Source organism: Cololabis saira, chromosome 23 (genome assembly GCF_033807715.1).
Source record: "Cololabis saira isolate AMF1-May2022 chromosome 23, fColSai1.1, whole genome shotgun sequence".
In the NCBI taxonomy this organism is placed as follows: domain Eukaryota; kingdom Metazoa; phylum Chordata; class Actinopteri; order Beloniformes; family Belonidae; genus Cololabis; species Cololabis saira.
In genome coordinates, this window is record NC_084609.1 from 19740641 (window position 1) to 19762710 (window position 22070).

The window sequence follows — 22070 nt, forward strand, 5'->3', positions numbered from 1 at the left end:
AGTGTATACTTAAGTTCCTGTGCACTGAGTCATTTCTTTCAGCTCATTTCAGAATAAGAAAGTTTGGGAACATACAGTCAATGCAGGTATCTGGCCCCCCTTTTTTCATTCATCCCTATCCACCTTTCCCCAACCTTTACTTCATGCCACCATATCCACCCAACATTAGAATTCTTCTGCATGTCTGTACTTTTCTCTCTGTGCTGTTGATATGGTGTTTTGCAATACGCAGTAGTGCTGCCCCTCCCATCCTTTTAAACCTAGCGCTCTCTCTCTCCCATCCCTCTCTCTGCCTCTTTCCCTCCCTCCCGTGTCCTGATATTAATGACACAGCTATCTGAGGCAGCAGCAGTACCCCTCCGCTCCATCCTGCAGGCTGCACTCATGCATACATGCTCAGAGACATGCACTCAAACAGACAAACGCTACTAGCCTGATACAACACTGGACACACATGCATATACTCTTTTACTTCGAAGCTGCAGGCACACACACACACACACACAAACACAACTAAAAGCTTTCACATTGCAAGTTCAAAGCTGAGGCACTTGCAGACACTCTTGCCTACATTTATATTTTACATATTCGTAAAAGATGAGAACAACCGTGCTTTGTGTTTGTGCCAGTCTCCTCCTCACAGCCACCTTGGTGCTGCGAACCAGCCAGGCAGCAGACTTCTCTGTCAACTCTTACCAGCGATGGGACGCCAGAGGACCTTACAATCTGGGAATTGAGTCTGGCACCCCTACTTCTTGCCCGATGAAACTTAGACCCTTGGGCCATTGCGGGAGCTCTGGGGCTGGGGCTGGGGCAGAGGAAGGGGAGGAATGCCCCTACCAGCTTACCTTGCCTCCTCTCACCATCCAGCTGCCCAAGCAGTTCAGGCTGCTGGAGAAGACAATGAAGGAGCTGCAGAGCCTGAAGGAAGTGGTGAACAAGCTGAAAAGTGGATGCCAGGAGTGTCGACGGGCTCAGGGGAACGCAGATTTTGGATATCAGCAAGCAGACCAGGGACAGACGCGGGTCACAAATCAGCAGGATGTGAGTGAAAAAGGGCAGGAGGAGAGGGGAGATGGAATGATTTCTGCAGCTCCGGTGGATAGTACTGGATTAGGCAAATCAACGTCAAGCCCAAGGACTGTTCAGGAGATGCAGGTAAGAGAAAAAGTTCTGTCTTACTTTATCAATATACTTATTGCCAGATCAAACTAATTGAATGCTTTTGGACCTCAATTTAAACAGGTTACTGTATATTTCTATGGGCAATCCAAAGAAGTTGTACATCTAAATCTAGTGTAGAGGGCTTTATGAGCACTGCAAAAGCAGCATTGCACCATTTAATGTACTTTCAGCAAAACCTTTGGCAATCCTATGTCATTAGCAACCTTGGGAAAATGTTAGGGACCCTGACCTAAACAAATGGACGTAAAATGTGCTTTATGAACAGTTTAGATACAATGCCACGTATAATTTGACCGGTCAAATGCACCCAGCTGGAACGTAAGCCAACCAGATGTGAAAAGACCCATAAGAGTCCAACCTGGCTCCAATCCACCAGGGGAAAAAAATCCTGTTACAGGGAAGGTAATCATCTTCAGACACCTGCCAAATGGTGGTAGATTTTGGCTGTCTAGTCTGCTTGTTGACTCGCTCAGTCAGTTTGGCAGGCAGCCAACCATCACACGGACACCATTTCCATTCAAAAATTCAAATCTGATGGTGAAAGAGTGAAGGAGGCTGGTGCCTTCAATACTCCACCTGCTTTGTCGTCTGAGCCAAAAACAATATGCTTTGCTCGCACTCTGGCCTTTCTCAGGACAAGATCAATAAGATGTCAACTAGCCTGCGCAATGCCAGGAGCCAGATCTCGGCTCTGCAGGGTCGTTTGGAGGGTCTCAACCTACTCAACATGGACAACGTTCAGGCTATTGTGGACAAACGAGTGGAGAACATCACCGGAGCGGTCAACAAGCTCAGCTCTACCTGCACCACCCAATGTGCAGCACAGAACAGCCCTCAGCGTAAGCTTGCTTTTCTTAAGATGTATTTTGTAGCATTGTTTACGCCTGCATTTTGAATCCCTTTGTTCTATTATTTTTCTTGTAATAGTATTTCCTCTACAAGCCTCCACCTTTCCAGCTGTCAGAGATTTCACTCAAAAGAGAGCATGTTTTATAATGTATACTGTTTTATTTTTCTCAGTTTTGCCACATAGGTACCCCTCCATTTTTCTCTCTGAAGTATTTTTGAAATCTCTATAAACAATATCAAGGACATCCTCTATACTTTTCTGTTCCCATTAATCCACCAAAGATGTAAACTGAACATCGAAATAAGTCCAGCACTTGGGGTTCCAGTGAGGAGAATTTTCTGGCAGTATATGTTCAATCATTCCTAAGTGGACATTGTGACTTGATATCATTTCAAAAGCAAAGTCTGGGTGGTCACCTTCACCTTATGATGCCTTTAATTCTGGGAAATGGAAAGTAAAATCCTTCAGGTTGACAGTAACCCCATCAGCAGCACTCAGTGCTTTGTTGTGACAAGCCTTTTCCATCATGAGTATCTATAATAATAATAAGGAAAAATACAAATATGAGAACTTCTCTCACCCTAATGTAGAGAAAGGATATATATGTGTATATATATATATATATATATATATATATATATATATATATATATATATATATATATATATATATATATATATAAATATATATATATATATATATATATATACACACACACAACTTTATGTGGAGGTCATATTGTGCATGAGTGTAAAACTATGTCATCCATGCTCAAACTGAGTTCCCATTAACTCTTATGTAACTAATTCATGCAGTTTGACCTTCCTGTTTCTACAGTATATGCAGAAATAAAAAAAGAGCATTTGACGTCACTAGTGTGTACAAAACAAAAAAACATCTTCAAATGTGAACTCTCATGAGTGTCTGTAAAATATATAAAAGACATTGCAAAACAGCTAAGCATAACAAACAGCCCATTTTACATTGATGTAAAAGCTTACTTGGATGAGAGCACAGCAGAAATGCAGCTACTAAGTGAATAATATCCTGATACTGCATGAGTGAATGTGACACTATATTGGAGCTTTCATGTGGAAAACAGATGTGGGCTTATTTTTAAGTGGATTAGCTGGGATGGAGGTGTGAAGGGAATCCCATCTCTGTTGCTTGTGCATTTGCTTCTCTTAAAAAACTTCCTCAATTTCATCCAAACTTTCCAATTCCTCCTTCCCTCGCAACTCTCACTTTACCGACTGTCTATTTCTCTTTCCGGCTGACCTCACTCTGCCTCTACACTCCTCATTTCTCTTCCTCTTGAGGTCATGCTATACACCTGCATAAAAAGACAGGTACTTATTAGAACTTTCCAATAACACAAGTTGCAATGCAGGCAGCTCTCCTGACATTGAACCCATCATGGACACCACACAGGGTCAGCACTTGCCTTTGTATATCAATCCATTATGTTAAGGTCAAAGAACTCTGTCTCAAATCAGGATGTTATGCCAAATAGTGTTTTGAAATCAGTCCAAGAGGAGGAGACAAGAAACGGCTGTTGCTACAGAAGGAATTAGCCAATATCTTGTGATAAGACAGCAATTTCACAGAAAAAGAATACACTAAATTGTAAATACCATTTCACTCAAATTTCACTCATTTACTAAGCTAAATATGTAAAACAAAATAAAAACAGAGTCCACTACATCTGCTGAACTGGATTCTGAATTAGTACACCCACCTCATTAGTAATTGTTTTATGGTTGTTTATCATAATGTCATAATAGCTCAGACAAGCTGTTAATTGTTAAAAAAAAGTCCCCATTATTCCTGAACAGACTATCCAGCAGCCAAACTGAAGCTAACCCATTAAGCAATTGTTAAAAGGAAATTTGCACAAACCAAACTGACAGAGCTGTCATCCAAACAAAATACATAATACAGGAGATGTGCATCAACAGTGTCAACCTCGTGGTTGGATGAGTGCACACATTTGTACAGGTCATTGAGCTACTGTTCAACATGATTTAAGCCACTTTAAGCCAAGGTTGAACCAAAATTTCAGCAAGAAGGTGCTGGACAGCCTTCGCGTGATAAAAGCATCTTGACAAAAGTTTTTATTTATTTTCATCTTGCTCTGTCAATCTTTTCTTGTTGCCAGCACTAATCTTCATATTTGAGCCTTGAGGCAAGCTGACAGAAATCCATCTTAGTGTAAAGTTACATCTACTCAATCATGAATGATGAGAATGGATGCTGGTAATTTGTTATGAAGTGCTTCTCTGTAAATATGTAAGAACGGGATGTTTTCTTTTTGAGTTTCTGTCCATAAATACTGATCGGTAGTATTCAATTGAAGCTGTTATGGATGGATTATGTTATCATTTTCTATACACATTTCCTTTCTTGTCACAAGGGCAACTTCCTTGATAACAACTGTCTCCCTTTTATGATAAACATATGTGAAGTCTGAAGTTAAACTGACAATGTGACACTTAATTTTCGTTTGAAGCCTGTCAAGAAGTTTTAAAAATATGTCAGCAACTCTTACAGACCTACAGTATCAGCTGATTCACGTGTCAATCAAGTTTGTAAAGCAATAAGTAAAAGGCAGAACAAATGAGTTTGCCAGTTACTATAGTTAGTATAGCACAGTTCAACAGTATCTTCAAATTTAGTTAGACTGTATAAGTAAAGCTGTTTGAAGTGGCCACTCAGAGCATAAGCTTTTTCTGATTAGGTGTAACTACTGGCAGAAAAATACATTTGTCCCACTTCCAAAAATCAAAGCATGGCAAGCATTGGCCAACTACACTCATTCATTCTGCAAAATGTCTCTCTCCAGAAATGGTACCTCTCCAATTCACAGACATTTCCACCAGTACAGAACATATCAAACCAATTGCAGAAGGGCAGGGGAAGGCTTTATGTGAGGAATCATACAGGAGCGTCCAAGAGCCAGTGTTCAAAACAATTGATATCAACAAGTTACTACTGAAAAAACAGCAATGGTCATGCACAACAGGCTAATTTGGATGCCTTTTGTTGATAGCAGTCTGCTTAATGCTCTACCTCCGTCGCATGATGTGCTACCCTGAATGGTTGTACGCAAATCTGTTCAGAGCCAGTATATTTTTTTCTCGCATCTCTTGGTACCGTCCCCTGAAAATCAAAGTAGAACCCAAAGGAACTAGACTTATTTTTTTTTTATGTAAGAGAGAAGGATGGTCAGGCTAATGCAGTCTGGGGGCATCTGCAAAAATAACTAAAAGCCTTTCCTCTTGTTGTAACTGCTGCTAGTTTAAGATCGATTAGCCACTGATTTAACTTCATCAGAAAGCAGCAAACCGGCCAACAGTCTTTGAAGCATCAATATCTCTGTGATATTAAGAGTTATTTAGGTCAGGCACAATGCCAGAATCACTGAGAGTGAGATAGCACTTGTCCGTCTAGGCAGACTGGCTGCTCGGTCAGGCGGATGAGGACAAAAAGGGAGGGAGAACTGAAGTGCAGTAAAAAATACTGTGGGACACTTAAAGTTAGTGGGGGACAAAAAGAATTTACAGGTCAATACTCTGAATGCCAAGTGCTGACAGTGATGTTAAAATGACAAAGAAACATCTAAACTCTTCATCTGAGTCGCACGCAGCTTTCCATTTGGAGGGTGTAACCATCTGCAGCCATTTTGCACCTGAAGTATTTCAAGGAAAGTGAGAACAATAATCGATTAATAATTCAAGAACTAGTGTCTCAAGATACCACAATTGCATGATTCTTCAGTCCAAAAACACTATACAGTCTAGACTTCCCCTCCATGTACCTGAGGTCGATGTCCCATGCAGCCCAGCTCTATTATAATGCACCACCCCTCTCAAAAGATTTAACAGTATGACAAAACTGTTTCAACAATTCAAACTCAAAAGGGGTTCACATGCTGTTTGCCCAGTGTCAGGCTGATTTAGTCCCAAGGTGCTGAAAAAGCAGGGGGTATGCCTCTCTAATCCAGTGTTACACTTTCCCACATTTTGACAAGTCTGTTCCTTTCAGTTCCTAAATGCTGACTGACAAGGGCTTTTGGACCTTGGTTTTTGGGTTGAGCGGATGGCCTGCAGTGCAACACAGTGGACAGGAAGAAGAGGTAGAAGAATAAGAGGGCAGGTATAAAAAAGAAGGGAGGGACTCCAGAGAGTAGTGAAAGTGTCTGAAGTGAGGTTGTGAAGCAGGAGTTTTATCCCTCGTTCTTGACATTGTACCAAAGCTATGCAGAGAAATGAGGCAACAGTCAATCGGAAAGGATATTCACAGAAAAACGTTTTGATGCCTGACATGTTGAAGTCGGCTTTGATTCTTACCAGAATTATATTATTAACTCTTATCTAAAAGCCAAGGCGTGAAATATCATAGCAAACCTTTATGTCTGACGCCTTTCCCAGGAAATTAAATAAGGAATGAGACTTTCACAACAGTTTTAAACTGAATTTCAGAATAACTTATCTCACTTTCATTTCCTCTTTCTTCCTGTGCCTCATGGGCTACCTTTATTACAATTTCTTGGTTGGGAAGAGGAAAAAGAAAAAGTTAAACCAAAGTGAAAGCAAGCTGAATACCATCCTGTAAAATCCTCTACAACTGCCTTTTCTTTTCTGTCTTGCTGCCATCAAACAGTCATCTTAGCCCCTCGGGATTGCTCAGACTACAATGTCTTGGAAGAAAGGAAGAACGGTGTGTACCGTGTGACCCCTGATGCCCGCAATGGCACATTTGAGGTTTTCTGTGAGATGGAGTCCTTCGGTGGTGGCTGGACTGTCATACAGCAACGTCTAGATGGCTCCGTCAGCTTTAACCGCACCTGGGCCGAGTATAAGAAGGGCTTCGGAAACCTCGGGTACGTGTAAGCTTTACTCACAATTGTTTTCAAACTTTCTAGCAGAACAAACTAGATATATGAAGGACACAATGCATATACCACACTACTATTGGTAGAGAAAAGCAGAGTTGATATAAAGCCATATACAGATGTATTGAGATCTTTGGCATGCCAGCCACAATTTTGCGACTGATGCAATGTGACAATTACCCTCAGTGTTTCAGATGCCACATTGACCCAGCATTTTAGGAAATTTGACTTCACAGTGGTTTGGAAGTGAAATACTGACGCTTTAAACAAAATCAATTAGATTAAAAGCAAGGGGATAACTCCACTGGGGTAATGTTAACAGCAGTGGATACTATCCTCTTGAATACAACACTGCGGGAGAATTCAAATATACTCCAAATTGCTCTACATGAGTGGATCTTATGCAGATAAAAACACATGTTTTGTGAAGTGCTTCAGAAGTGCTTCAGCCTCAGATATTATTGCTTGAAACCAGTACATTTTCCACAGAACTCCTCCACCACTCCTGAAACAACCTAACAATGTCCAGTCTGCTTTGAGGACCTGCAGTAATGATGCACACCTGGTCTCAGGACCACAAACTGCTCACCACCTGTTTTCACTAACGAACACTGATTATCACACAGAAAACAAAGTAAATATTCCCAACACAGTCATTCTGATTACTTTGAATGAGTTCCAAACTGTTGTACTTAAATCATTAATTTAAGATAAATCAATAACCAGTGAAGACTGTGCTGGCTCTCTACTGAATCTGAATTAAACTCTCAGCTCATTATCCTTATTTCCCTGTCTTTGAATGTTGATTTTAGTGAGAAATAACCATGGTAACCTCTTGATAACCATGCCTGCAGCTTTCGACTCCCCCTTCCACTAAAAGAATAATGCTTTCTCTCATCCATTTTTCACTGTCACGCTTCTCTTCCTTTGCATCTCCTATTCTTTCCTCCCATGTGAAGAGATAAGTAAATTTTGTCTGAATAACTGCATCCACTTTCTAACCAAGTGTGCCTGTTTCGGAGCTTTTTTACATGATGCCTTATTTTTCCCCCCCTCTTCTTATTCTCTTGTCCCTTAACCTTCTCGTGTCCTGCAGAGGGGAGTTTTGGCTGGGCAATGACCATATCCATTTGCTGACAAAAGCCAAAGACATGATTCTGCGCATCGAGCTGGAGGACTTTGAGGGTGTCCGGGAATATGCAAAGTATGACCAGGTCTATGTGGCTAATGAGTACTTGCGATACCGCCTGTCTGTCAGCGGATACAGGTAAAGTATTTGTTTGTGTGTATGTTTCCACCACGAATGAAGTTTGATCACCACATTTGACATCACATCTTCATTGTAGTGGGACAGCTGGAAATGCCATCAGTTTCAACAAGCATTTCAACCACGACCAGAAGTTCTTCTCCACACCCGACCGCGACAATGACATGTACCCCTCCGGAAACTGCGGGGCTTATTACAGCTCTGGCTGGTGGTTCGACGCCTGCATGTCCGCCAACCTCAACGGGAAATACTACCACAAGAGGTACAAGGGCGTCAGGAACGGGATCTTCTGGGGAACGTGGCACAACATGTCGACAGAGTACTACCCCACCAACTACAGGCAGGCCTTTAAAACGGTCAAGATGATGATACGGCCCAAAAACTATGCTCCGTAAGTGGATAGGTAAATATTTGTGAATACATAAAACACTTAGACGGAGAAACACACACATGGAAGAATTAGGAACATGAGGTCTACATTTTCCTACAGTCATGCATTTGCACACATTTACACATGCATACACCAAAAAAGTCCAACAGACAGTTTGAATGCAGTACTAACAATAATTATTGTGGAACATTTTGATGTGCTATGACTTTTTCTTTTTACTGTTGTGAGTATGGCCTTTAAAATGATGGATTAAAATGATAATAAAAGAGAATGATCTGTAAAAAAAAAACCTGAAAACACGGAGTAAAGGCCAGTCTCCTACAAGGCCGTAATATTACATGGAACGTTACCATAAGAGATTTTTTTTTAATATATTTTTTATTCTTCACGGGTGTCTGACATTTGTCCACTTTCTGTCCTGCTGTTATAAAGCCGTCTGAAACACAGCACCGCACACACTAGCAGTAAAATCTAATGAGCTATCATTTCCTCTGCTGTATGACTTCATAATTAGCAGCAGCCACTCAACTGAGGTATATGAGAGCTGATCATTCAGTTTTGTGTTTGAAATTCATCGTGAAAGACTTCACGGTGGGATCACAGTCAAATTGGTTTAAAACTCCTTTAGGGAAGCTGTGCACACGTTAAAGTTTCTGTGCCACTTGACTTAATTACACCAGAACAGTTTGTTAATGTATAATTTTCCTGAACAATAAGAAGCATCCTGTTAAAAATAAGCAGCCTGATAGATTTCCCTCGAGGGCTCTCCATCCTCTCTCTGCATTACTGATGCTCTGGTAAATTGTTCCTGACAGTAGCCACCGACCACGAAGCCAAACATTTCCAATAGTGTTTTTCCAGCCTTATCTCTGGGGGTTCTGAACTCCTGCACCATGTTGTTGCCACACACCAGTTTGCATTTGTAAATTTCTCCATGAACCACCATTTGTACAATACTGCTCTCTCGTGTTAGGAAACTGTATAGCACCATGTAATCCATTTGATACACACTGTGAATATGAAAGATGGAAAAGAAATGTTTCACTTTAAGGATGTGTATAGTATTTATTTAACTTTGTCAGGTATGATAGCTTTTATATAACATACTGTTGATCATGCAGTACAAAATCTAAAGCTTGTTAATAGTCAAGCATCTATAAGGACCGTGCAGGTATTTACTGTTGGATCCAGAGGTTTTTTGGACAATGACATGGTTTTTATAATTTTTGTCTTAACACCACTACAATATATTTTAAACACAACAATCAATATGTGATCATGGTTTAGACATTCAGCCTTCTTTTAAGGGATTTCACAATAATATAAAATAGTAAAACAATCTATTTTAAGGATAGTATTTCCATTTCTCCATTACTCAGGGGCTCAAAAGCATTCGGTCACAGTAATTATCTTCTGTGGTCTTCCAGGCTTTCTAATGTTGTTTTTTTCCATTTCTCTTGTGGATTTATGTTGTTTTTTTCATCCATATAATGGCCTCCTTATCTTGCATCATGATCTCCTTGGACTTCCGATAAGGTAGCTCCAGTAAAAAGGCTGCCAAATGGTACCTTAGTACCTGATATCAACTCCAGACCTTTTATCTGCTTCATTTGTCTTGAAGTAACAAGGGAATTAACTGCATGTGGGCATTTCAGGTTTTTTTGGCCAAGTGTCCAAATACTTTTGAGTCTCAGAAAATGGAGTATTCTGCTTAAATGGCTGTAATTCTTAAATGGTAAATGCAAGACATTTCTGAAACCTCCATTGTGGGGGTGTATAAAGGCAAAATTATAAGGTCTGTCAATGTCCAAATATCTTTGGGCCTAAGTGTTAATGCCTGTTTAAAGCTTTTGTGTGCATCATGCTGATTTATGCATATATATATATATATATATATATATATATATATATATATATATATATATATATATATATATATATAAAATTCATCTTCATTTTTCATGCTAAAGAATATTCACTTTTCTATTAAAAAAGGAAACATTTTGAAATCATATGGCTGTGTATATTGCTGTGTTTACCAGTTCAAATTCATACTGATGATATTGCTAATCTTTAACAGCATAATTTGCTGCAGAATAGAAGACATGTTCAGCATGAGTACCCTCGACCAGACATTTAAAAAAAATATAAAGCATCTATTGGCAAGGCGTCTGCCATGGCATTTACAGGTACCATGTACCAGGGCTACATAGTACCTGTGAAAATAGAGGATAAGGTGCAGCATGCCCTGAACAGATTTGGTAACGAGGATCTGACTCAATAAAGTAACTAAACAAAAGACTGAGTCGATTTGCAGAAGATAAATGATTACACTGTTGCAGTGGGACTTTAATGTCTGTTTCCTGTTTGTGATGATCAAGTAAATAAAAAAAAAAAAAAGAAGAAGATCATGAACATCATGAACTCAGGATCTGGGGTGATTTTTAATTTCTTTTACGCATAAAATATTTTGATTTTTATGGTAAAAATGGCACACTTGCAACTACTATATTTACAGTTTGGATTGCAAACATCCACGGGATACTCCCTCAAACACACATCCAGTCTTTTTGTCTCTGCATAATCCCTAGAAAGCATTACCAATAGCCTATTGTTTTTTTGTTTTTTTTTTAGGATTGCAGGTAAATACTACAATTTTAAATGAAATTGAGGTTTTATAACTTTCATATGACAACTTAAAAAGGCTGATGGATCTTACCTCATCCAAGTACTGAAAAGCAGGACAAGCGGAGATGTCCATGTTGGCAGGAGGAGGATGTTGTGCAGGCGAACCATCAGATGGACCTGCCTCCTCTTCGTCCTCCATTTCACCTTCTTTTCTGCTTGGAGACCCGAATATTAGTAATAATAAATATATAATAATATATATATATATATATATATATATAAATATATATACAAGACTGTCTCAGAAAATTAGAATATTGTGATAAAGTTCTTTATTTTCTGTAATGCAATTAAAAAAACTAAAATGTCATACATTCTGGATTCATTACAAATCAACTGAAATATTGCAAGCCTTTTATTATTTTAATATTGCTGATTATGATTTACAGTTAAAGATTAAGATTCCCAGAATATTCAGATTTTTTGAGATAGGATATTTGAGTTTTCTTAAGCTGTAAACCATGATCAGCAATATTAAAATAATAAAAGGCTTGCAATATTTCAGTTGATTTGTAATGAATCCAGAATGTATGACATTTTTGTTCTTATACAGAAAATCACAATATTGTAGCGACCCTCTCTGCCTGTCACCGGGAGGTTTAGAACTCCGGGGTTTCCTTCTTCTGTTGTTCTTGTTAAGGGGTTGTTTTAAGTTCTACCGGAGACGTTAGACGTTAGAGTGTTAGTCTGCCGTTGGGATTGTCAGTGAACCTGGTTGTTTGTTTTCCTGCTCGGGAATAAACTGGCAAGAAAGTACGAGCCGTCTCCTCCCTGTCTGTCACACATTACAATATTCTTATTTTCTGAGACAGTCCTGTAAAATATACATATATAATAATATATATACAGTAGTAGCCTCGCCTCTCCTCCGACATATTAATCAATACAGGTGATCACGTATTTAAAGCAGGATGTTATACATGTGTGTGTGTATACGCAAAAATAGGTAAAGTCGTTTTTTCTACTTTTTTTTACGTTCAAACTATGTTAAAACATTACATACTGTACATACTATACTATAAATACAAACTGTATACACGACTAGGACATATTTTTGACTTAGCCTACTTGTGTGTATAATGTTAAACAGCACGAGTTGTCAACTCGACCTCGAAACTTAAAGATTGTTTCGTTGTTTTATTGACCAAACACGGAAGAAAACAAATGTGCAAGACTCACTTGGGGATATTTATACGTCTTCCACTCTTCTTTAACCAGTCGTAAAAAAAAAATGCGAGCCTACAGTATACAACTTGGGAGAGTTTATAAAGCTAGTTTGAACGATCTCCGGTCACTGATTTCAGTCCGGCGGAAAAGCGTTGGAGAAGTCGTGTTGTGGTTACCATGACAACGACGGCATACGTTAACTCCTGTTAAATATACGAAGTAGAAAACTTTTTGCACACCGGATTTGCAGAAAGGTGCGTCGGAGGAAGAAAGCTGCAGCCAAATATAAAAAGATAACTCCCGCATACCTTCTTCTCACCGTGCACTCGTTTATTAGGCAAACTTTTCTTTTTATATTTTATATTTGTCTTAAATATTAGTCCTGAAGTACTACCATATATATATATATATATATATATATATATATATATATATATATATATATATATATATATATATATATATATATATATATATATATATAAATATATATACAAGACTGTCTCAGAAAATTAGAATATTGTGATAAAGTTCTTTATTTTCTGTAATGCAATTAAAAAAACTAAAATGTCATACATTCTGGATTCATTACAAATCAACTGAAATATTGCAAGCCTTTTATTATTTTAATATTGCTGATTATGATTTACAGTTAAAGATTAAGATTCCCAGAATATTCAGATTTTTTGAGATAGGATATTTGAGTTTTCTTAAGCTGTAAACCATGATCAGCAATATTAAAATAATAAAAGGCTTGCAATATTTCAGTTGATTTGTAATGAATCCAGAATGTATGACATTTTTGTTCTTATACAGAAAATCACAATATTGTAGCGACCCTCTCTGCCTGTCACCGGGAGGTTTAGAACTCCGGGGTTTCCTTCTTCTGTTGTTCTTGTTAAGGGGTTGTTTTAAGTTCTACCGGAGACGTTAGACGTTAGAGTGTTAGTCTGCCGTTGGGATTGTCAGTGAACCTGGTTGTTTGTTTTCCTGCTCGGGAATAAACTGGCAAGAAAGTACGAGCCGTCTCCTCCCTGTCTGTCACACATTACAATATTCTTATTTTCTGAGACAGTCCTGTAAAATATACATATATAATAATATATATACAGTAGTAGCCTCGCCTCTCCTCCGACATATTAATCAATACAGGTGATCACGTATTTAAAGCAGGATGTTATACATGTGTGTGTGTACACGCAAAAATAGGTAAAGTCGTTTTTTCTACTTTTTTTTACGTTCAAACTATGTTAAAACATTACATACTGTACATACTATACTATAAATACATACTGTATACACGACTAGGACATATTTTTGACTTAGCCTACTTGTGTGTATAATGTTAAACAGCACGAGTTGTCAACTCGACCTCGAAACTTAAAGATTGTTTCGTTGTTTTATTGACCAAACACGGAAGAAAACAAATGTGCAAGACTCACTTCGGGATTTTTATACGTCTTCCTCTCTTCTTTAACCAGTCGTAAAAAAAAAATGCGAGCCTACAGTATACAACTTGGGAGAGTTTATAAAGCTAGTTTGAACGATCTCCGGTCACTGATTTCAGTCCGGCGGAAAAGCGTTGGAGAAGTCGTGTTGTGGTTACCATGACAACGACGGCATACGTTAACTCCTGTTAAATATACGAAGTAGAAAACTTTTTGCACACCGGATTTGCAGAAAGGTGCGTCGGAGGAAGAAAGCTGCAGCCAAATATAAAAAGATAACTCCCGCATACCTTCTTCTCACCGTGCACTCGTTTATTAGGCAAACTTTTCTTTTTATATTTTATATTTGTCTTAAATATTAGTCCTGAAGTACTACCATATATATATATATATATATATATATATATATATATATATATATATATATATATATATATATATATATATATATATATATATATATATATATATATATATACACACACACACACACACAATTGTGTGAAGAAAGACTTCTGTAAAAACCAGAATAATTTATGCATCCCCATTGGAAAGCTGTGATAATTTATTGGAGGCATGTGAATCCGCTGTTTGTGGGTGTTTTTTCTTTTTTTTAAAGAAGGTTATTAATTCCTGAAAATAAAATATTTTGGAAATATGCAAATAATTTATGATCAAATTAAATTTGAGTTGATAATTTACAAATTCTATTCTATTCTAGCAAAAAAGCTGATAACAATAACAAGTTCCCCAAAGCCATACGGTCTTATTTTCCCATTTGTAGTGTTTGTCCAGCAGATGGAAGCAAATAGCAATGTAGCCTAGTCTTCAGGCTCATGAGCAACATGTGTCATTCATTGTCATCATTGGACACAGGATCAAAGACCAGCTGGATGACCACTGCGAATGTCAAAGCACTCAGAGGCATCAATTGAAAGTGGATTTCAGCTGACCTGAACCCAAGGTAAAAATAACGGTGATGATCCAATGCTGCTGTTCTCACGTTAGGCTCTTTCCCACACTGCACCGCTGGAGCATGGGCCATCAGTCATTCACTGCAACAGCTGCAGGGGCAGTTTCATATCAGCATCAATAGATATTTATAGGCTTAGCAGAGAGTGAATTTACATACAGTCATTGAAAGAGACAGAGATTACTAACTCTAAAAGTTCCGGGTGCCACCAAAAAGCTTTTAAAAGTGGCTATTGCACAAGTAGCCTTAAAGATGGATCTCAGGAACAAAGTCACACAACTAGACATACTTTTACGTGGCATCATTACACTAATGGCCTTACCCATTACTCAGCTCCAGAGTTATGTCTGACCAACTGACTGAACTCTCCAAAGTAATTTAATGTTAGAATTCTATACACAAAGTCAACAGCTGAAATGACAAATCTCCCTCGTGATTGCGGTTTACAGTGACACATTATCCACAATTTGGGTTCTGATAAAGGTTCAGGAGCTACTGACACATGGGGTACAGGAGCAGCTTACAGACACTGCCTCACCCATTGCAAATGAAAAACAGGGGGTATTTATGCAGTGCTATTTTTACCAGCCCGAGTCAGAATAAATCACTCAGTGCTCGGGAGTGAATGCTTTTGGCGGAAGCCATGGTTACCAGTTTAACCTTGAAAAGTATCCAATAGGGTAGGGAAGAAAATACATCCTTCCATGAACCCCAAGTACTACCATTTTTGGACACATAAATCCCAACCCAGAGTTAACCTATTTTGGAGTGAATAAGTCAGGACAACAATGGGAATGATGCATACTGAAATGTTCAGAATAAAATGGGGATTTTTGGGTTTTTGATTTACAAGTAAGTAATCCTTTGTATTTTAATTAATACAAGCCTTCCTATAGTCATTGTTTATATTTTGCAGACTTTTCACCCCTTGAGTGTCAAAATCTGCTGACAAAATATGCGGTAACTGTCTTTCCATCCTGTCTTCCCGTCAACCAGCCCATAATTGTTGGCTTGTGATTCATGAGACTTTTGCGGCAGTTCAGAGTAACTGGGGCAAAAGTTTAACAATCCGTACCAGATGTTTATGATGCATGTTGTGTCAGGCTACAGGGGCAGTTAGCGGAGTGGAACAGTGCTGCTCCCATACTGTACTAATTATAAAAAGGTTATTTTCACCCTTTATTCAACTCTTTAAAGACAGGTGAATAACCACAGAACGTCATTTTCGCTCCATGCACCTCCCATGTCTGTATCATAACCTCTACGTTCAAACCAAACCAAGAAAAAGTAATTGAATTACCAGAGTGCACAGTCTATATCTGTGTTTTACTGCTGTATTGTAGTCACAACAAATGCAGTCCCCCCCTTTTTTTTTCTTTTGGTGGATGGATGTTAGACTACTTTAACTGTTCGAATAAACACATACTCATACAATGTGCAGTGTAATTTTTCCACACACGTAATCTGCTATCATGCTCGCTTTCATCATAGGCTTTGTCCTTCAGATGAAGTGCCTGGAGGCAGTTTATGACCAGATGTTCAAGGAGTCCTAAAATCTTGCAAGCATCTTTTAGACACAAACATTTGTGCATTTTTAATAAGTAGTTTTTGCCCTTGAGGGATTCCGACAATAAACCCAATAATAGATTAGAAGGAGCTATTACAGCAGCTTGAAAAAAAAAAATTATGAAATTGTGAAAGTTACTCCGACTTCCTTTTGTCCTCATTGCAAGGTAAAGTTTCATACTATTGAGCTGAGATATGTGTGCTTAAAATATTTGACACGATTGAACCTTAGTTTCTTGTACTATCGAAAACATAAATCACTCAGAAACTGAGAACAGCTCTTGGCAAACTATGAGTCTGATGTCATTCTTCAGTCTGCAGGATCCCTGCGGAGACTCCAGAGCATTGTTCAACAGTGTGTCAGTGGTGCAGATGAAGGACCCCTTCTAGACTGAGCTCCTCACACATGCTTCTTGCAGAGAATGGAAAAAAAAAAATCATGTATACTGTATAGCTGTTTCTGTATTCTCATGTAGGCATAGGTGTCCAAGTAAAGAGTCAATAACAATTGTGCATGTTTGTGCATATGTTGACTTGTAACAAATGTAAGCTGTTTTCTAGACCAGTTTAAATGTAGCTTGGTCAACCAGTCGAGTTCTTTCCTCTTCCATAGAAATGATCAGTCTGGTAACTCCAGGGGGGGCAGTACCAAAGGAGGCGGAAGAAACTGCTTCTGGATGCCATTGGACGGGCATATAACCGATCAGAGCAATGAAACATGTGCTGTGAGTGACAATTAGAGTTGAATCCACAGACATGCTAAATGGTGTGCAGTGGAGTAGACACGCTAGTGAATGACTGATGTTGGTTCTGAGGTACAACCCTGCAGACGCAAGGTTTTAAAAGCAAGTCTGCAGCCATCTGTGTTTTTTTGAATGCTGGTTCTTGGATGCTCATATATGAGTCACCACATAAAGCCTGCCCCAACCCTTACCTGAATGGTGCCTATGAACAAGAGGAGTACGAGTACCAGAACAGGAGTACGAGAACAGGTTTTGCTGAGGTGATTTGGTGGTTTGAGTTTGGTGAAAGACAGAAAAGGTAGCCTGTTTAAAGGTGTGTGGGAGAAAAGGGGGTTAGACCTTGGAAGTTATTTAAAAAGATCCAGAGGAATGGTATTTTTCTTTTTTCAGTTTAACTTTTCTTCCCCATGTTCTCCAGATGCTCTTCCTTTTTTCTATATTCCATCCATCAAGATGCAAGATAAATGTTTCTGTCTCTCCTTCTTTCTCCTCAAATGGCTCTTTTCATGGTGAATATTTTTTCCAGAAGGCAAGAATTGTCCAAGCCACTTCTGCCTCTCTTTTTCCAGGATTTACTGCACCTCCAGTACACCTGTTTTCATGTCGGTGGCTCTTTCTGTTTACTCAGCCAGAATATGCGATTTGTTGTATCCCCACTGGTGTTTTTGATTCCCATTTTCTTCCTGCATTTGGACTGGGGCTGGAACTAATGACTATTCTGATAGTAGATTAGTCATTGACTATTGAAACAATTAATCGACTAATCGGATTATGAATCTCATAAGAATTTTTGAATGGCTCTTAATTAGCTCTCAGCTTTTAAATTTTGCACAAGGTTGTTTAAATTATTTGCTAATTATAAATAAAATACATGAAAGATGGACAGTTCATTCAAAAATAGATCTTTTAAAGGAGACCTATTATGGCATTTAATGTATATTTTAAACAGGCCTTGAATGTCTTAAAAACAATCTAAAGCTTGTTTTTTCTACATAAATCAGAAATTCAGCCTGTGGGCCATGTCTCTAGTTTTACCGCTTCTAACCTCCTTCTCTATTGGCCCTTTTGCACTAGTCCCGCTTCACCTCGGTTCTACCCGCCACGGCCCCGTTTTGCGCTTTTGCACTAGGGCTGAGACGGGTAGAGCCGCTCCAAGCCGATACTATTTCTGTAACCATTCTGGCGAGGTTCTATCCGGGCTGAGCCGGGACTATTTCTGACGTCACCACCCTCCGCGCCACTGATTGGTCGGGGGGCGGGGCCGTCATCACCCTCCGTGCCACTGATTGGTCGGGGGGCGGGGCTGTCATCACCCTCCGTGCCACTGATTGGTCGGGGGCGGGGCCGTCAGATGTTTGAATCAGGAAGCGGGAGTCAGCGCGAGCGCGACTCGCTGCGATTTTATTATAAAGCGCAAAACGTCTGTTTGGTGATCCAACTCTGAGGTGCAGATGTTCATAAACCTGGTGGCTGAGGAGAGAATTAAAAAAGGGATGTCGACGGGCTGTTTTATTCTCAGCCGCTCGCGGCTCCAGCTGATTTCTGATCAGCGCCGACATGAACAAAGCGGTTGCGCAATCGAGTACGTCACAGCAGCTTCACCCCAACCTGCCCACTTCTCCCCTGGCTGTGGAAAAACAAACGGGGACAAAACGGGTAGCGGCGTGACGAGCCGAGTCGGGCCGAGTAAGGACTAGTGCAAAAGGGGCATATGAGGGATTCTGAGGGGAGGGGAGGCTATGATAATGAGGCTCTGTGCTGATTGGCTGCCTGAATGACGTGTAGCAGGGGAGGGAACAAAGCCTCTGGGCTGAAGAGCTGCGGCTCCGTACACTATTAAAGCAGGTCCCATGCGATGCGACCGAACTTCAGTGACAAAATCAATTCCATTTGCTTTATTTTTTTTGTATTGGACTGTCCTAACTGGCCGGGAGTTTAGCGGTTTCAGTGCGGACAGAGAGCGTCCGATGTCACGCAGCTCGACGCAATAGTCGGACGCTCGCATGCATTTATGACACGGTGTAAACGACTCCCTGGGATCTTAAGCCTGAATTACGGTTCTGCGTTAAATCGATTCGTACCCTACGCAGTAGGCTCTGCGTTGGTGTGACGCGGAACCATAAATCAGCCCTTAGTTACCTGACTGGGTCACCTCGTCTTCACACTAATTCATACAGGGAGATTTCTTATGTTACAAGACAAATGAATCATGTTAACTGTAAAGAAATAACAACACTGAATGTTCATAAATGGCAACTTTATTGTTAAAAAAAATAAAATAACATAAGTTGTGTGCAGTTGTCGGGTCCGTACTGTTGGTACTGATCCTTTTATGAGGGTAAGTGTTGATGCAAAACCTAATTTTTACTGTCCCTCGTTGAAACAGCCACACGATTCCCCGCTTCCAAACAATGGCGGAAGCTCCGGCCGGCGGAGTTAGTTGTGGGCGTGGTTTCATGCAGCGGAGGTCGACCTATGGAAATCTGCTCCCATCATGACGTCACGACGGGAGCATATTCTGAACGGCTCGTAGAAGTCACATGACGCTGGAAGGATCCTCCCGGCGGGGTGAACAGACCCTGCAGAATTTGGCTGCTTTCTTCCTTCTCTGAGTTGGCAGGGTGAGGAGAGACCACTTTATATATGTTAAAGCAAGAAAAAACGTGTTTTTCATAATAAGTCCCCTTTAATGAACTTTACTGCCAGGTACCGTGGTGTTGCATTGATACTGTACTCTTTTGCGCATGTGCAATTCTCAGCAGACATAAAAAGGGAGGGAGATGTCTCTCTCTGTGGTAAAACACACGTAATGACCATAGCCTGTATAGTTCCTGACGAAGCATTTGGTCACATGACCCAATGATTTCTGAAGACCGGTTTTGAAGCCATGGCGCAGCCATGTTGGTCAGCAAGCTGAAGGGAACACACTCACCACATGTCAGTCAAAGTTAGCTTTGCTCCCATCTACTTCAGCTGAACCCCGACAAAAGAGGTGCAGAGGTGCTGTGAGAGGTTTCCAATGGGATATACCGTTTTACATATCATCTCGATGGCAATATCTAAACTGACCGTCACATTTGGCTGAAGCTGGGTTAATACAAACAGGTGTCTGCTTCGTGAAGGTTGCTAACATGATGATTCCAAATAAGGAAATAATAGCGGCTACTGATCTGATGAGCTGACTGCCAATCAATCATATCAGAAACAAATGTATTTTTTTGATATAACGCTCCTGGCGTGAAACAAAAATATTCACCACCTCAGAGTTGTCATGGCTGTGAAATCATCTTTTTCTTCTCAGCACAGAGCTGTCTGAGTTCCCATCAACCACCAGTGGGACTGTCGACAAGCCAACACTGGGCCTTTTAGTCCCCTAGGCTTTGTCACAGCTGGGTCCCGGCAGAGATCTGGGCAAAGTCAGTCAGTCTAAGAACGTGTAAGCCAAAGTGGAGAGTGGCTCGGTTGGAACGGTGTCGGATGTGACAAAGACCCAGGGCTGCAAGGCTGTGGTCATTTACTTGACACTAAATTATTCCGGCCTGCCTGCTGCTTAGCCAAGCTTTGTTCTTAAATCCTTCCATGCCAACCCACAGCAGGTCACTGCAGTCTGTTAGCACAGTTTACAGCACAACAAAACATCCATCCATCTTCTATCGCTTATCCAGGGTTGTGTTGCGTGACAGTAGCCTAAGCAGGGAAGCCCACACTTCCGTCTCCCCAACCACTTTTTGCACCTATCTTGGGGATTCATAAGGCGTCCCCATCCAGCTGAGAGACATATTCCTTCCAGTATCCTGGGTCTTCTCCAGAAAGACAGAAAGGTGGGAGTCTTTAAAAGGCATATCCCGATCCTTAATTGCTATTTGGAAAATTTGGACACCACTTGCACAATTTTGAATTATCTAAAGCTCATTGTACACAACCATACATATTGTTTATAAATTAAGAATGACTATGTGCTGTTACTTCCTTATTTACAGCTCAAAAGTCAACACGGTGCTATGTGCTAAGAAGCTAAAGTGATACCAGCGAGTTATTAACCATAGTGAAACGTCCCTCAAACAACCATAAACCTAAATATACGTACATTTGTGGCTCTAAATCATTTTAAATGATGAGATGGATAAAAACTAATCTCCCTGTCCAATTGTCATGCGAAGTGTAGCGCAGACCAACACAGAGACACATCAGTCTGTAAATTTGTGTTATTTCTGCTACAAAGTTAGACAATATAATATGGGGTCAATGGAGACTGATTCTCTTTTAGAGTCTCAAGTGATCAGTCAAGAAACTGCAATTGTTTTAACCTACTAGTTTATAGCCCATTGATTATTTCAAATGTACTATGTGCTCCCTCTGCAACTGTGTAGCCACAGCAACAGGTCCATGTGTTATAAATTTAAACAAATTGCCAGCTGCATGCATACTTGCCCTATTAACCTTTCACATTTGTGGACAAGAGCATGGACATGAGCTTTTAGTTACTATTTATTATGTGCTTTAAACTCCATGGGACACTTTTATAACACACATTAAAGTTCCAGATTATCCTTTTTATATTTGCAGGTAATTTTGTACTTTGGATATCTATTTTGTCCACAAAATAGATGCATCTGCTGCCAAAGAAAATTCCTGAGTGAGATAATTACATTTCTGCTGACATTCTGCTCATGAAACAATGCCTGCATTCATACTCAAGTCACATAAATGCCAGTTCCTGGAGAAAATAAAACCAAGCAGATTCTTTAAAAAGATAATTACACATTGTTTGGAGGAATCAGAATGCCAGCCTCAGCCTAATCTAAGTAAGGTGTGTGTGTGTGTGTGTGTGTGTGTGTGTGTGTGTGTGTGTGTGTGTGTGTGTGTGTGTGTGTGTGTGTGTGTGTGTGTGTGTGTT

At 39.9% G+C, this 22070-nt stretch overlaps 2 protein-coding genes across 2 annotated transcripts in view; one reads left to right on the forward strand and one right to left on the reverse strand.

Moving 5' to 3' along the window:
• The window catches only part of ccdc146 (coiled-coil domain containing 146), a 50778-nt gene extending 36677 nt beyond the window's left edge, over window positions 1–14101 (reverse strand). The window contains exons 1-2 of the mRNA XM_061714471.1: window positions 13886–14101; window positions 11308–11428 (exon numbers count right to left, since the gene is read on the reverse strand). Of these exons, the coding sequence (XP_061570455.1) occupies window positions 11308–11415 (108 nt within the window). The 5' untranslated portion in view covers window positions 11416–11428; window positions 13886–14101. The remainder of the gene's footprint in view (window positions 1–11307; window positions 11429–13885) is intronic.
• Window positions 348–10990, forward strand: fgl2a (fibrinogen-like 2a). Its single transcript, XM_061714772.1, has 5 exons — window positions 348–1158; window positions 1820–2024; window positions 6699–6918; window positions 8027–8197; window positions 8277–10990. Exons 1-5 carry the CDS (start codon window positions 598–600, stop codon window positions 8590–8592), a joined length of 1473 nt encoding a protein of 490 aa, XP_061570756.1. The 5' UTR covers window positions 348–597; the 3' UTR covers window positions 8593–10990.
• Window positions 14102–22070: the final 7969 nt, after the last annotated feature.